This window comes from Cydia splendana, chromosome 15 (assembly GCF_910591565.1).
Source record: "Cydia splendana chromosome 15, ilCydSple1.2, whole genome shotgun sequence".
Classification (NCBI taxonomy): domain Eukaryota; kingdom Metazoa; phylum Arthropoda; class Insecta; order Lepidoptera; family Tortricidae; genus Cydia; species Cydia splendana.
The window spans coordinates 17,719,064-17,735,637 of NC_085974.1; the positions used below are offsets into that span (position 1 = coordinate 17,719,064).

Sequence of the window (16,574 nt, forward strand, 5' to 3'; positions counted from 1 at the left end):
TGACAAAAGTATTACATTTTAATGACAGTTTTGCGGATTAAAACATTAGCCACTGAACTACGTTCAAATGATCATGCCGCATTGTTAATAAAATTTGTTGTATTCACACAAAAACAAAGAAAGTGTCAGGATAATCCTGAAAAACACATAAAATGTCTCTAATATCTCCGAGATTAGATAAAAGATTCAGTAAATGACGTTCAAATTGACGCGGTTTATCTCATAGTCACAATATTCTGATAACAGAATCCCAAGATAGATCTCACGTAATGCTGGAAGCCGGTATCAAAACATACATGTCGTTAGTGTTAATCTCTAAGCCAATTACGGGTGGAAATGACACCAGATTGTGGACTTAGAGATAGATGTCATCTTGACTACCATCGTCCACAGTTCCACACTAATAATTAGTAAACGTAATAACACTAATAACGTTTGCAATAGCAAAGATACAAAATTTTCCGATAAAGTGTCACCAATCCATGGCAGTGTTAATGTTAAACTTGAGAATTAATTAAAAATAATAAGAAATAGTCGGACCAAGCGAATTCTACATGCCATTTGCAATGGCATAAAGTGTGATAATGTCAAATTTCTATGAAAATATGACTCCCTAACTCTGTTCTGTAAATTTGAAAATAGAAATTGGCGGATGGAAGTAACGAACAGGAATAAAATTAAAAAGCAAAGGCCAATACGCATAAAAGATTGTAAGTCCACAAGTAAAAAGTTCAAACCACTCACCCTCTCATGAAATTTTGCAGAGTCGTAGGACCTCTCGGAGCAGAGGTTGTAAATCTTATAATGATCCTTGTGCATCTGCTCGAGGAACCTGTAGACCTCGTCGATGTGATTCCTGTAGACTCCCTCCAGCTTCTCCGCCGGGAAACCCATGGCTATCAGCCGATCTGTGATATCTGGGGTTGCGGGGTTAAGGAAAGACATGATAGAGAGAACAGGTTATTTAACAGAAAATTTGCAAAATTCTGGTGATGTCTGGCAAATGAGAATTAATTTAACCTTTCATATGTATGTGGTGGTCAAAAATCGTCGGTTCAAACCTCGATTGTGCTGCATAGGGAAGAAACAATTGTTCTCGAAAAAAAAAATGCAATAATATGACGTAAAATTGCAAAATTGAATCCGTATAATATACAGACAAAAGGTTAAGCAGGTTTTGATATTCAGATTGCAGGTAAATAGCAGGTGTGTCAACTTTTTATTAGTTTAGGGACTTTAGAGTGACCTTGGTAATATTACTATGTTACCCTGCCTGTATCATTCTTCTATAAGTATCGTTTCGGTATCTTCGGAGATATGTAAATACTTATAAATAAACTCCGTTTGTGGTTTGTCAAATTGACACTAAGTGGCAGTTTAATTGTGCCAGCTAGCCAAGAAATTAGAGCTTAGTTTCAATGCTATCCGTTCAGGCATTTAAAGCACGTTTATAAAGTTAGGTACATGCTAATTCTCCAAGGTTATGTACCTATCTAAACTTCTATCTCCAACCGCATCGTAGTCACGTACAGTTACAATTATCCCAATTAGTTCCTAAACTCGTGAGAGCCTCGAAAATGTCGAGAACTAAAGTTGAAAATTTCCATCCCAAAAATGTCCTCTGAAAGGTCCAAAGTTTTAGTAATCGAAGCGGTTTTAATTTCGTTATAGTTCCGCTGGGTAGCATAAAGCATTCATTGTGGGGCCAAACAATACGACGGAAAATTAATTAAAATAACGAGGGTGACCGGCTACCAACGCGCTAATACCAGGGAATTAGTAATGTTCGGCCAGGTCGGCGCAACTAGAAAGAGCTATTTCAAAAGGCCAAATAGATGAAAATTGTAGAAAAAATGTAGCCGGCCTGGATCTCTATAATTATTTAGTTTAAATTATATTTACATAAAATATGTACGACAAAGAACAAAACTCCATTCTTCGTATGTTTTGGTAGGCATTGGTTACAAAGATCTTTGTTCATGCTTTAATTACGTCAAAAACATGCTTTGTCCTAAGTAGAATAAGGTCAACGTTGTTAACATTTACATTTAGGCCATCTGTTTTTGCTCACGTTTATAAAATTTGGGATTTATTTCTAAAATTATTAACAGTCCTAAGAATGTAGTAGAAGCAAAAGTCAACATTTTTGATGAATTTAATTTCATGGTACAAAAACCTAGATGAAAAATTTGGCCCAGATCACCGTCAACGGGCAAGGTGCCCAGAAGGCTGGCCGTATTTCTTCGCTGAATGGCGATACTTATACGCTGTGCGAAATAGTGGCCAGTGGACAGCCCTCTGGTCACCAGAAGACTCTATTAGACGAGCCGATAAAGCGTACGATCAGCATCATTTTAACAAAGTAACAGTGCCCTTTCCAGTCGTGGTTAACGATTCCACAATGGATACACCAAAACGCATTGATGCGTGAAACTCCATGTAATTCTACACCGGACACTCCGTGGGCAGGTTACGTTAACACTGTTGACAAGCATTACCATCGTACACTTATTAACTGATAATTCATATACCTTAATGCGAAGGCATAAGGTCTAGCTATGGTTACTAGTGTTGTTTTTAATACAGCGGATCTTCGGATTTCGAAGACTATAATCTTATTAACATTTGAGAAGCTTTCCATGGCATTGAATTTAAGCTTTTGTAAGTTTTTTGTACAAACTTGATACTCTTGCGTTACCTTGTAACTTAATTATTTGTGACGTCCCACGGTCAAAGGTACCTTATGGCGGGTATGGAGTTATGCATACCCCAGTAATCTACAATAAATAAGCTATCGATAACACAAAAGATCGACCTTCTAGGTTGCGTAGTTACAGAGATATGATTTTTTGAAAATAATGTTGTGGAATGAGCAACTTTACGATAGAGAAGTTTTAAGTTTAGCCACCTAAAAAACTATGTTCCTGAAGTAAGTTACATAGTTGACTACAAATAATAATACCTTATATATCTGAGATTAAAAAAATATTGCGACTTGTTCTGTAATGCAAATAGAAACTTTTGATATCGACTGATTTATGTGTATACTAACCAATCTCTTGAAAATAAAGTTTTATTTCATTTTCACGATTGATTGCAATGAGCTCTCAAGATTAAAATTTTATCTATTAGAAAACGACACTGACAGACAGTTTAAGCAAAAAACAATACCGATTTAGAGGTGAAAATGTATTTTCTGACTTTTTCATATAAAATCACAAAATTGAATATTTTTACTTTTAATGTGACACACAATCATTTTTTCTGAGCACATATGAAAGAAATTCTGTCATTCAAATGAAATAAATCCTAAAACCCCAACTAAATACTATATTTAACCCCTTATGCCACTTTAAACTTACATAACAATAACAGTATGTGCTCCATACATTTACGAAAAGGTACCTTATGGAAATAAATCTAATAATACATCATCGTTTAGTAGTACCACTGTATATATATTGTATGTAAATAAATGTTTTACTTAAAACATAACTATTGGAAAAAATAATACATCACTACAAAATATCAATCATATTACAGTTTATCTTTTATGAATAGAAAATATTAATTTACATTAAACTGCCCCAAATTTAATTAGTTCTTCGTCATAATAATCTTAAAAATGACCAATAATTTGTATGTAATGAAAAGGTACCTTGTGATTAAGTTACATGATGAGGCATGATGATGATGGAACAGTTAGGATAAACTAATAATATTTTGGTAATGGTATAAATCGTCTATTTCTTATCAATAATATATTTCGGTTGCTATTGAAGATAAGCGGCATTGAGATTCAATGACCTCAGATATTCCATAAGGTAATGTGTCGGGTATTGGCATTTTTCATCAAACCAATGGCTGATTTACTGCATGCGACCAAACCAAATGAAGATTATTCTAGTTAAGAAAGACTTGACGAGAGTAACTTTGGTATAATAGCAGGCTACTTGGATTTGTGATGTCGGTCGATGTACGGTTATAATATTTGCGAGGCGCCCCAACCAGAACTGAAATTATCAAATTAGTTTTGCAGAATGCTAATACAGTTCTCTACCAAACTTTTTTTCCCGTATTGACTAGTTTTTTTGGGAATTTTCAATCTTTTTTCCATAAGGTACCTTTTCTACTAAACTCTGAGACGACATTACTAGGCTTATAACTAACTTATAACAAAAATAAAAACAGGTAAACAAACGTTACGCATTAAGGTTTCAGATCACACAATAAAAAAAAATTGAGCATTTTTTCACCTCTTTACAAAACATTTCATATCTCCGAAACTAGAAACCCTCATAAGGTACCTTTTCCCGTGGAACGTCACATTTATAATGTTTATTTATATAGAGGAGAAATAGTTGCGGTATTAGAATGTGACCCTGTGGAACACCGTATGTGGTATTATTTGAAATAAGGTTAGCTTGTTAGTTAAAATAGCTTGTGTTAATATTATTACAGATATGTATATACATTAAATTTCATGATTTCGGAAACTAATTTAGATCATTGACGGGCCAATGTAAATTCCCCGAAAACTTATTACAAAACATCAATATGTCGAAGGCTTTTGCTAAGTCAACTTAAAGTACGGTCACAGACTTTAATTGCTGATCCATCTAAGGTTCAAGCTAATTTGGTTGTCAATATTAGCGATATGAAATGTCCAATGTAAAGTAAACCCTAGTCCGTGTCTTTACTCCTAAGTCTTATTAGCGTTCAGAACTCATATGTGACTTTTTAACAAAACAAAATAAACACATATTCGTATAACATCGTCCGATGCATACAAATAAAAAATAAAGTTACCTACAACCTACAAGTCAACAACAACAAATTGGATTTGGATTACGTTTTAAAGAAAGCTAATGTGAACTTTCAGTTGAAGCCCGTAATCTATAAATGAGCTTAGTTTAACCCGCTTAACTTAGTCTTTAAGTAAGCTTAATCAGTGTCTAAGTTTTTCTAGACATGTAATTATGGTGACATTGTCCGTTATGCGGAAAAGCGCATGACGACCAGTGTTGCCAGATGAAATCTGAAATATTCAGTAGAAATAAAATCGTTTTAGCAGTAGATAGGGGAAAAAACCGGGCAAGTGCGAGTCGGACTCGCGCACGCAGGGTTCCGTACCATAATGCAAAAAAAAAAAAACGAAAAAAAAAGCAAAAAAAAAACGGTCACCCATCCAAGTACTGACCACTCCCGACGTTGCTTAACTTTGGTCAAAAATCACGTTTGTTGTATGGGAGCCCCATTTAAATCTTTATTTTATTCTGTTTTTAGTATTTGTTGTTATAGCGGCAACAGAAATACATCATCTGTGAAAATTTCAACTGTCTAGCTATCACGGTTCGTGAGATACAGCCTGGTGACAGACAGACGGACGGACGGACGGACGGACGGACGGACAGAGAAGTCTTAGTAATAGGGTCCCGTTTTACCCTTTGGGTACGGAACCCTAAAAAGCAGTAGATTTAAAAAGTGATGTCTGCAATAGGTAAAATTGAAAAAAAAAAATATTCTCTGACCTGACACCAACGTCCCATAGAAAATTTGTTTTTTTTTTCCTTTTTCTGCTGACAAACTGGGTGTGATTGAGTATAGCTGGCAAATCAAATTGTCAGTAACAGTAAAATGAAGAGTATCATTCTGTCTCTTACTTCTGTTATTATAATTAATAAATGAGCAAAAGGTTTTTTTCTACTCATCATCCGCTTGCCCTTATCCCATTCATTTGGCGTCGGCGCAGCATGTTTCTTTCTTCCATACCTCTCTCTCGCCCGTCATCTCATCATTCACTTGCGTTCGTTTCATATCATCTCTCACACAGTCCATCCACCGTTTCCTCGGTTTTCCTCTCCCGTTACTTCCCTCCACATTCATTCATAATACCTTTCTCGTCACATGACTTTCATCCCTCCCCATCACATGCCCATAAGACGCTAGGCGATTCGCTCTTACTTTTTCTACTATGGGTGCAACTTTCAGGCTTCCTCTTATATACTCATTCCTTATCCTATCCATTCTTGTCACACCCCACATCCATCTTAACCTTCTCATTTCCGCTAGATGCAATCTCTTCTCATCCGTCACCTTTAGGGCCCAACACTCTGATCCATACATGACGACAGTGGCCTATTTTATAAAGCTACAAGTTACAATTTACAAGCGGAAGTCTTTTTCTAACCCTAGTGTTAGAACGAGACTTCCGCTTGTAAATTGTAACTTGTAGCTTTATAAAATAGGCAATAGGTCTTATGATGGTTTTATAAATTTTACCCTTCAATCGAAGAGGCATACGAGCGTCACAAATGGTTACCGTGACCTGTTGCCATTTCATCCATCCTGTGCTAATCCGGTTTTCACGTCACGGTCAATATCGCCATCTCACTGAACCAGCGAAGCGAACCGAGGTACTTGAAGTCGGAGCAGACCGGCAACGTAACGCCATCGAGTTCCGTGGCAGCGAAACTGCCGGAGAGACCGAGACCGCGGAAACCGCAGAACATATGTTCAGTTTTAGATCTACTGATCTTCAGGCCAACATTCTCCAGTTTTCGCCGCCATTTCTCAAGTCTGCTCTGTACCTCGAGTCCGTCTTCACCCACAAGCACCAGCGAAAAGCATACACTAGGGAGCCTCCTCCTGTATGTCCGAAGTTTTTTTTTCTACTATTACTATACCATTCATTTGCCAGGCTATAGTGGCGACGACGCCGACCAATACTATAAAAAAATACCAATCTACCTACCTAACACAGATATAGTAAAATGAAGCCTAATCACACTATAGATAAAAAATAACCGCGGTTTCAGAAAACTTCGTATGTCATAAAGGCCAGACGACACGATACGACGGTATAAAGTAACTATTAGATGATGGTCACGACGAATAATCATTCGTTTTCGAAAAATCAGTAGCTCAGCAGCAAAAAGCAGTAGATCAGTAGATATTTTATAGATCAGATAGATCTACTGCTTAATCAGTAGACCTGGCAACACTGATGACGACTTGACACAGATACTTCGGAATAGTACATTCAAGGTAAGAGTCCTTTACGTTTCCTTAGCAGTAAAAAAACTAATTGTGAACTAGATTTTTTTCAATGAAATTAGGTTTACAAAAATGCATAGTTATAGGTGAATTGACGATTCACCCTACTCATAAATCTTGGAATCATAGGAGAAAAAAGTGCCCAAAGATTTTGATTCCCAATCCGTTACAATTTTTCATAGAATTATGACGTTAAATATGACGGTAACAAAATAGAAGGAAAATACTTTAAGGAACCTCAGGGACACTTTTCTTCTCCTATTAGGATTAGGATAGAAAGAGATCTTGATTTTCATTAGAAATAGCATAAAAATTACCAAATTTCAAAGAAAAGGCTAACAGTAGTGTACAACTTTGAATAATTCGGCCTATCTATATCCATACAAATGATTTATCCTACACGAAAAGCTAAAAGCATCGCGCAAGTAAGTCAAACCTGTCAGAAGATCTGTTATTTATGCTAATGTCTAGAAAACGATCTGATTTCCAAACCAAATATGATAAATCTGCGAGACATTAACCTGCCGCATTGAATTTTAAATCGACGGTGAAACTTCCTTGTCTAGGCACCATCTAGCAAGCCGCGTGGAAGAATATTTGAATGTGCTATCGACATACGAAAATCGTCTACCTGCTTGCCCGGCATCCCTGTTACTCTAATATTATAAAATAGAGATGGAGGTTATTTACCTGGAATTTCGATTTTCGTGGCAGCAATGAGGCTGAATATTTGATATGGGCTATAGGTATTCTAAAATTGTCGACCTGCGTCCCTGTCACTCGAATATTTAAAGATAGAGATGGATTTGTTTACCTGGAACTTTTTCACCTGAAGTTTTTCGCACCCTAGCAAAATATGAAAATCGTTGACGGAAAACGCAAATCCATGCGTAAGTTTTTTGTAGTACATTTCATCCCGTTACATTTTCGTTTGTGTATGTATGATTGCCATCTTAACATGGCCCACAGTAGTAGGTACAATTTACAATCACTCAATCGGTTCGCGACAACTCCCGAGTTGTAATCGTGTAAGTGAGAAAGAGAACGTGTCATGCGTTAGGGAGGGACATCATCTTGACAACACAGTGAGTGAGAAAGGTACAAAACATATTACCTCCTCTGTGGTATTACAATGTTACAATCCACGAAGACGCACGCGTCCATATTTGACAATACCACCAAGGTTATTATGTGCATATATAATTACTCTAGTAAATTGTGTAACGCGATGTGCAATACATTAATGTGTAAAATTCACGATTTGTATGCGATACAACGTACAAGTGTGAATTATTTGCGCGAATGCAACTTGGTGGGAGGTATGGGTCACTACATGATCATTCTTTATGACAAGAGCATTTTCTTTTTCAATATTTGGTCAATTATCATCAATTATAAATGTCATGCCATGGTGATGAAGACCCACCACTGCTGGTCTAAAAGTTGATCCTACAAATCTAAGATCTATCTATGATCTTATAACTAAAGGATACCGAAATAATAGATGTCCTTCTGTTCTGCAGAAGAACAACAAGATTTGAGGAGAATACTGTTAGAATGCCGCCGGGACAAGTAACCTGCAGCTCAAACTCCAGGGAATTGGCCTGAATGTATGCATTTGCAAGTTGCAATGATTGTAAATTGCAACAAGCGATCATCCCGCTTGTTTCAGGTTAGGCGTCCCTACACTACATCTACAAGATCCTACAAATTCTTGGCCTTCGTCAACCCACAAATATTTATAACTATCAGAACAAACACAAGTGAAATTAGCTCACCCGTGACGACACCGACGTGTGAGCGTCACGGATTCGTCACGACCGAGTATAGCCTTATACGGACAACCGCAGAGTTGATGCTTAACCGCAGACTGCTCTGGAGCGTTCATGCAAAGCCGACCGCAGGATATTAGGGAAACCAATAAAAGTGGAACCTTTCGAACTAACAGTTGATATGGAACTTGATGTTGCATTTCTGATTACTGACTCGGTGGGCAAGGGAATGCAGGATCAGGATGTATTATCATAGGTTGCGTTAGCAAGAGTGGGATTGGGATCACGTAGCCTTTTGGTACAGCGTACCCCCCTTATTCATAAAGGGGCCCACAGATTACCAGTTCGCCGGACGATATCAGCCTGTCAGTTGTTCGGAACTCTCACCTTTTGCGCTTTACTGACAGGCTGATATCGCCCGGCGAACTGGTAATCTGTGGGCCCCTTAACATGCCAAACCTCCGTTATATTTTGTGTTTCTAATAAAGACTGTTTATAAGCCTAACGACCGGTCGGTCTCGCCTAGTCTGTAGTGACCCTACCTATGAAGCATATGGTCCGAGGGATTGCTAACTGTTTACTTTAGTAATTAGTATATGACATCTATTTCAGTTTGTATGTTGACATAATTAAATATTTACGTCACTAATATTTCGCAGCATATAAACCTCCGCCCCTGGTAGACAATATGAGGTAAACAATACTTTAGGTAGTTCTGGCCCCAATTTCACCACAGTGACAGGTGCGACAATTGTAAAATCACTGTTGCTGATGTCACAGGCATCCATGGGCTACGGTTACCACTTACCATCGGGCGGGCCGTATTCCTGTTTGCCACCATCATTGTATTATTTAAAAAAACTTTATTATATCGAAAAAAAACAGATATTTCTTTTGCGAAGTTTCTGACAATTGTCAAGATTTAGAAGAATTGTAGGTAATTCTTGACAGGTAATGAGGTATATGTCGGAATTTCGTGACAATTGTAGTGTTTCTTGTGACAATTGTCATAAACTTAGCAAGAGAAATATCTGTTTATTTCCGATATAATAAAGTTTTTTTTAATAAAACAATGATGGTGGCAAACAGGAATACGGCCCGCCCGATGCTAAGCGGTAACCGTAGCCCATGGATGCCTGTGACGTCAGCAACAGTGATGTTTTACAATTGTCGCAACTGTCACCGTGGTGAAATTGGAGCCTGGCCGATCCTAACGTTTGTGGGTGTTTTCCCTGTGCTCCATTACGGGATAAAAAATCATTTATACAAATATAATGAAATGACGTTATCAGGAAAACGTGTCGTTGGTAGTTTTCATGCGTATATTGTGATATAGGTTTGCTGTTTAGTTAATTGTGTTTTATGTGTTAAACGATAGTGTTAAATTCGATCGATAGAGAGGCGGATATAGAAATTTCGATTTTCGCGTTTCGCGGTAGGCCACCTGTAAACAAATCGCCTTGATGCATCAATGTCATAGTGAAAACTTGTCAAAAAACTGTTTAAGGCCTAGTATGTATAAGTAACTCTATGGTTTACTAAACAAATTAGTGCTGCACTCTGGCGGCAGAACATTGCAGTAATACTAACTATTTTGTATTCATTTTAATTCTAATTTAACTATTTACGAATTGAAAGCTGAAACACCTATATTGTATGTAGGGACTGTAGGGAGCCGAATACATAATCGACCATGCAGTCACCTTGTCTGTCCGAACGCCATTAATATTAATTTTATGCGTTGATTCATCAATAGGAATTAACGATTGTTCACGATTTTCACGAAGTACGGAAACGGTGTGATTTAGTCAACGGTTCGGCGAGTCATGGGTTAATAAGTTATTAAGTTTTATAATTGGACGTTGTTAAGCGAAAAGGATCCATCCTCGAAAAGGTTTTGGCAAAAATAAAAATTTTGGTACAAGCTTTTATCGCTGACTGTACTTTTCTTTCCACAGGCAACTAATACTCATCGAGACAATTCTAACCCCAAACACAATTAATTTGCGTTGTTTTATCGCCGAGTTCCTATAGCTACCTCCTGTCTCCATCATCAGATCAGCTCTATGTCATCACAATATTGCATTGTCAGCCGATTTACATATGTATGCAAAATTCAGCTCAATCGGAAATAGGGTCAAATTTAGCTTCCAAGATTTGACCCACACTAACAAACGAACATACCTACATACTAACAGGGCAAGTTAAAAAAATCTTGTAAAAATGGACATTTAACCGAGTGATTTTTCTTTTTCAGAAAGGTTAAAATTGTATTGATGGATTTTTGTGGGTTGGATCCTATTACCTAAATGACGTCCAGTCCAATTTAATTTGGGTTTTCAGTTATTTCTGTACTAAGTAGAAATGTCTGTCTGTGTCTATTAACAAGAACGATGAAGGATATGTTAGAAATTTAAAATATTCGCTGCACGGGTACTTAACATGGTAGAGCGGCCTAGTATCCTGGAGTCGTGAGTTCCGGTTGCCCGAAACAGCGAATTATTCAATTGTTTTTCTTTATTTCTAACATTGTTTTGGGTGGTGGTGAATTTTGGTTAATTATGGAGTTCTTCGGGCATAAAGCCCGCAAAACCAGTGAAGCCCTGCCATCCTGGTTTGTTTTAGCTTGGAGTAGTAGAGAGAAGCCATCCGAGGAACGGGGTTGTTAAACACACTGAACACCATCATTATATATTCAAGATTTAGAATTAGAATGCCGCACAAATTCAGGAAGGCATACATTGTTGATCGCAACATGTTGCACGGCTAGTTATAGAATTTAGGGCGTACGGAATCCGTGCGCCGAGTATAAATCGTCTCATTAGGTATGTCGAAACACGTAGCTGAAACGTTTCGTGTTAGGTGTGCAGGGTACTTGATTACCATTCAGCTTTCGAAGTGCAAAAGTTATTTAGGGGCCTGAAAGAAAACATTGGGCCTATATTGGATATGGTGCCTCAGGGGAGTCAGGGGGCTAATGCGAACGAGAATCGAAGGTCTACCTCTATCACTGGAATTATGGTATATTAATTAGGAGGTTCTACAGTTCGAACACGACGTCCGAAAAAGCGAAATTTCACCCCGCTTGCACCCCACACCTCTTAAATACCCAACCGCAGCGCATAAGCTGATTTTTTAACTTGGTTCAAGGCTATATATCATCATAACTGACTATCCCTAGTAGCGACACTTGCACCATCCCACTAACCCGGGGTTAACCGGTTAGACCGTTAACACAGTGTCAAATTGTACTGGCAACCGTGGTAATTCCAGGGTTAACCGGTTACCCCGGGTTAGTCGGATGGTGCAAGTGGGCCTTAGTACTCTCGTCCTAAATTGCAACTCCCATTGCACCTCTTCAGGGCGTAATTTTCAGGATAAAAAATTGAGGAACATACACAAAACCCCCGATTAATTGAAAACCCTCTGCTAACTAAAAGCTGGAGATAAAAACCTAAATTTTGCGTAAGCCTATTATAATTTCTTACAGATAGCGTCTGATACGGAATTTTCACTTCAACTACTTACACATTCCTATGCAAATTCTTGTCTATGTATAGAACAATTGTTCTTCACGTGTTGTTAGATAAAGATCTTGTATTTGCGTGTTAAGTACAAGGAAAACGTGATCCTGGTCATAAATATGTATACATTCATGCTCTCGTGTTGTGACCACAGATCACCTCAAAAGATGGAGCTTGTAAGACTTACTCGCGATCACCTCACAATAGCCTCTCCAGTATCCCTAGTGTAAATATCATTTGATAGTGTGGCGTGACGCACGCGTTTGCGTTAAGTGTCATCTTGTATGGGATTTTGAGTTTTCAAAACGTCCCTCTTGGCGCGCTATTCAAAATCCCATACAGAAATCAGTAATTGACCACTCTTAACAATAAGACTTATATTGGCTTGTTTCTTTCAGATTTGTTAGGAGTGGTCAATTACTATGTAGTGGGAAATAACTAGCAGTCACCCTACTCTATGGTCGTGACAGATACTACAAATGGGTCCACGTGCATGATATAATTGACACTGAGTCGCTAATGTATTCTGGTTTCTAATGCTATAAATTGTAGTTTGCTATAATTATCTTTCGTGCTAGCCCTATACTATCTATTTTTAAATTGAAGAACTGCAGTGTCCAAAAAATTACGGTTCTTCTTGGATAGTCAGAATTAACGTACAAACAGCAACAACACTCCTGACCATTGCTGGACCTTATGCATTTTGTAATAAGGTTTACTGATGGACACTTAACAGTGTCGGCGATAGTACAGTCAACAACAGAGCTATGAATACAGGCAAAGTGTCAAAAATATGTATGCAGTACTTTATTGCCTGTACATTAAGGTCGTGTATACATATTTTTGGCACTTTGCCTGTATTCATAGCTCTGTTGTTGACTGTACTACCTGTGCCCGCTGCATCGCCGGCATAGTCTAATAAAACATGGTCTTCTCTTCCCAGAGTGACACAAGCCTACGTCACAATAACATTGCCACTTTATATAGCGCTATCGCTATCGCATATTATAAAGATAAGATAAAAGATTTTTATCCGTGACGATCACAAAACATGTACAAACATGTACAGACAACAACAGCAAGAACAGAAGAGAACAATAAGTGTGCATCACGAAATGGACCCAACTCAGCATAATGCTAGCTATAAAGCCAGCGCTGGTCTTCCGTAGGGCCCATTCGGTGATGCCACGACATATAACACAAAAAGATACATATTTAAAACATTTCAAAAGATTTATCATATAGCGCTGTCGCATGATGACTTAGGCTTGTCAGTCACGTGACCACGAAAAGACGGGAAGAGAGTACCAGGCGGAGTATATAATTATACCATGATCGCCATCATGGGAATCTGTCTACTGTGTTTTTTGGCCTATCTGAAGGGGGTGGATTTCCAAAAACTAAAGTAGCCTATTTACTAGCTTTTAAAAGCTTTTATATGCCAAACTTCATTATAATTGGTCTGCTCTGTAGCTTAACTATGAAATGACTTAACCATGATAACAGATCTACTATAGTTACTTTCCTAAGGTAAGGAGCGTTTGTATTTAATTTTTAGGACTTGGTGGCAGTTATCTAAATGTTTAATTTATTGATACCTCAGTTCGCATAAAACATTACCCTTGGGAATAAAGTCATCTATTATTCCCTGGGCGCTTACAATGACATTCATTTGTGTGCATTTTAAACTGCTGTCTAAAGTCAGTTCTTTTATTGTTTAAAAATAACAAAGAAAATATAAAACAGCACGCGTGCCAGCTAATTAGCTTATAAAGAAAGGGTTTTACTGAAGACTGAAATTGCACCGATATCTAGGTCATACAGGTGATTCACTATAATTGCTAACGTTGCACATGGGGTAGTGATCCAAAGGACTCGAGCCTTTATAGCTCTTTTTTTAGGGCTCGCCTCAACTCTTGACGCCTAAAACGCTAAAAGCCTATTTAGCTCTTCAGCCCCCGAGCCTAGTTCTATTTAACTCTTGGGGCTTAATAATGTTATTAGCCCCAAGAGTCTAGGATCTTTAACAAAACTAGGCTCGGGGGCTAATGATCTAAATAGGCTTTTTTTTAGGGGCTTAATAAGGTTATTAGCCCCAAGAGTCTAGGCTCTTAAATAGAACTAGGCTCGGGGGCTAAAGAGCTAAATAGGCTTTTAGCCTTTTAGGCGTCAAGAGATGAGGCGAGCCCTAAAAAAGAGCTCCAAAGGCTCGAGTCTTTTGGATCACTAACATGGGAGCTAGGGCTAGAAAGGTCTTAAGGTGTTTTATTATTATTATTTGAGTCTCACTGCTGGGCAAAGGCCTCCCCTTTCTTCCGCCACTCATCACGGTTTGGTTCATGACGTCCATATGTCCTCGCCAGTCGATGCAAAAAGCGTCAAAAAGTTAGGTTAGGTACTAAAAAGTCTAAAAATACTGTCTTAAGTTAGGTTTAAAAAAGACACACAATGAAAAGGTCGAATACCTTTATAACCTTTGTTGTCAGAGATAAAAGAGAATGGAGAATTGAAATAATACTTAGCAAGTAAGCAGTAAGTAAATATTATTTATTGTGCACCATACCATCGCTCACACTCTTAACTCTACATCGGTGGACCTTATGCCATTTGTAATAAGGTCTGTAATCTGTATACAGTTAGGAGTATTGCTGTTTGTACAGTTAAAATTAAGAAAATAAAATGTATACAGTTAAAAGCTTACTTAAATCTTATTTATAGCTTAGTTACTTAGAATACTTAGATGCTTGAAGTATCAATATTTATTCTGAAACAAAATAGGTGCCAACCAAGTTCTTTCGAAATTAAGACTGTTATGCCGATATAAGTACTCTTAATTTAGTAGGATGAGTATTGATACTTCATGCATCTAAGAGTTAAACGTAAGATATAACACTTTAAACTCTCGCGTTTTGTACACATATTTAATTACTCAAACGGGTCTACCGCGATATAATTTCATTGTTTTTACCTTAAATTCCGACGTTTCAGCTGAGTTGCACCAGCTGTGGTCACGGAAAGACTGACGTCCCAGCAAATATCAACGGAGATATAAATAAAACACCACTAAACTATACCTGAAATTAGTTTATAAAAATGTTCGTGGCAGACAAAGAAATTACAGCTACCCGTTAAAGTAAAACAATGATATTATATCCCTGTAGACCCGTTGGTAATTAAGGGGTCCCTTTGTTTCCCATAAAGTTTTAAGTCATAATGTATTTTTTGTCATATTATCGTTACTCATAAAACTGAAACCGTTAACATTTCAGGATTTTCATATGGTTATTCTATAGATAGGTTAGGTTAGGTTAGGTTTGTTTTATGGCAATACTGAAAAGTTACGCGTTTCTGAGAAAAACCAATTATGACTAACGAAAATTCGGACAAACAATACATTATGACTTAAATCTATTTGGGAAACAATAGAGACCCGTGTAATTAAATATGTTAAACGTAAGACCCGTACAAAGACCTTCTTGATCTGAACGGCAGACGATTATCCCTCTTTAACATGCGACGTGTCAGCAATTCTACCCTTTATTTAATTGGATTGTCTGGGCACGGGCGACACCGTGTTGCGAAAGTTATACACATAATATAATTAAGATAGTTCTTAATGGACTAATAGTAGGAGATCCCACATATAGTCGACCTTCACCAATCTGTCTGACGGATGAAACTATGAAAATATGAAATATCAAGACTATTTTAATAAATTTTTGGAAAAATTTTCTTTCGGCTTATTTCACCGATTTGTCTGACGAACGAAATAAGTTTCAATGGAAAGTATACAACTTGTACAACATAAATCAACTAGGTTGCCTATCTCTTTCCGGTCACTATTATGTGGTTGCCGTGTTTAAAGAGGTGATTTTATATCGATAATTGCACTCATCTGTCTGACGCTTGAATTATACATCAAAATGATGGTAATTATATTGCAAATACAATGGTATAGCGTTACCTGCGAAAATCCGGTCACAAATAAGGGTTGCCAGGCTTTTAATTAAGAGCGCTATTACATTTCGGCGTTGAGCGAGTTTAGGTATTTTACGCGCTGCGGCAGGCCGTGCGAGCTCAGTATGCCGATCCCTTCTACCACACTCGCACTACAATGATGGATTAAACATTCTTGATCCTTCGCGAAGCATATTGAAATCAACCATAACAACACTAACTGTACTTAACTTTTAAAGTTCTAAAACTGTTATTTGGTAAGTAC

The 16,574-nt window shown here is 37.6% G+C and overlaps 1 protein-coding gene across 1 annotated transcript in view; it reads right to left on the bottom strand.

The window, feature by feature from the left end:
* LOC134797792 (phosphatidylinositol 3,4,5-trisphosphate 3-phosphatase and dual-specificity protein phosphatase PTEN) overlaps positions 1-16,574 on the bottom strand; it is a 61,669-nt gene that overhangs the window by 31,348 nt on the left and 13,747 nt on the right. Inside the window, exon 2 of the mRNA XM_063770161.1 lies at positions 745-917. Within this exon, the coding sequence (XP_063626231.1) occupies positions 745-917 (173 nt within the window). The remainder of the gene's footprint in view (positions 1-744; positions 918-16,574) is intronic.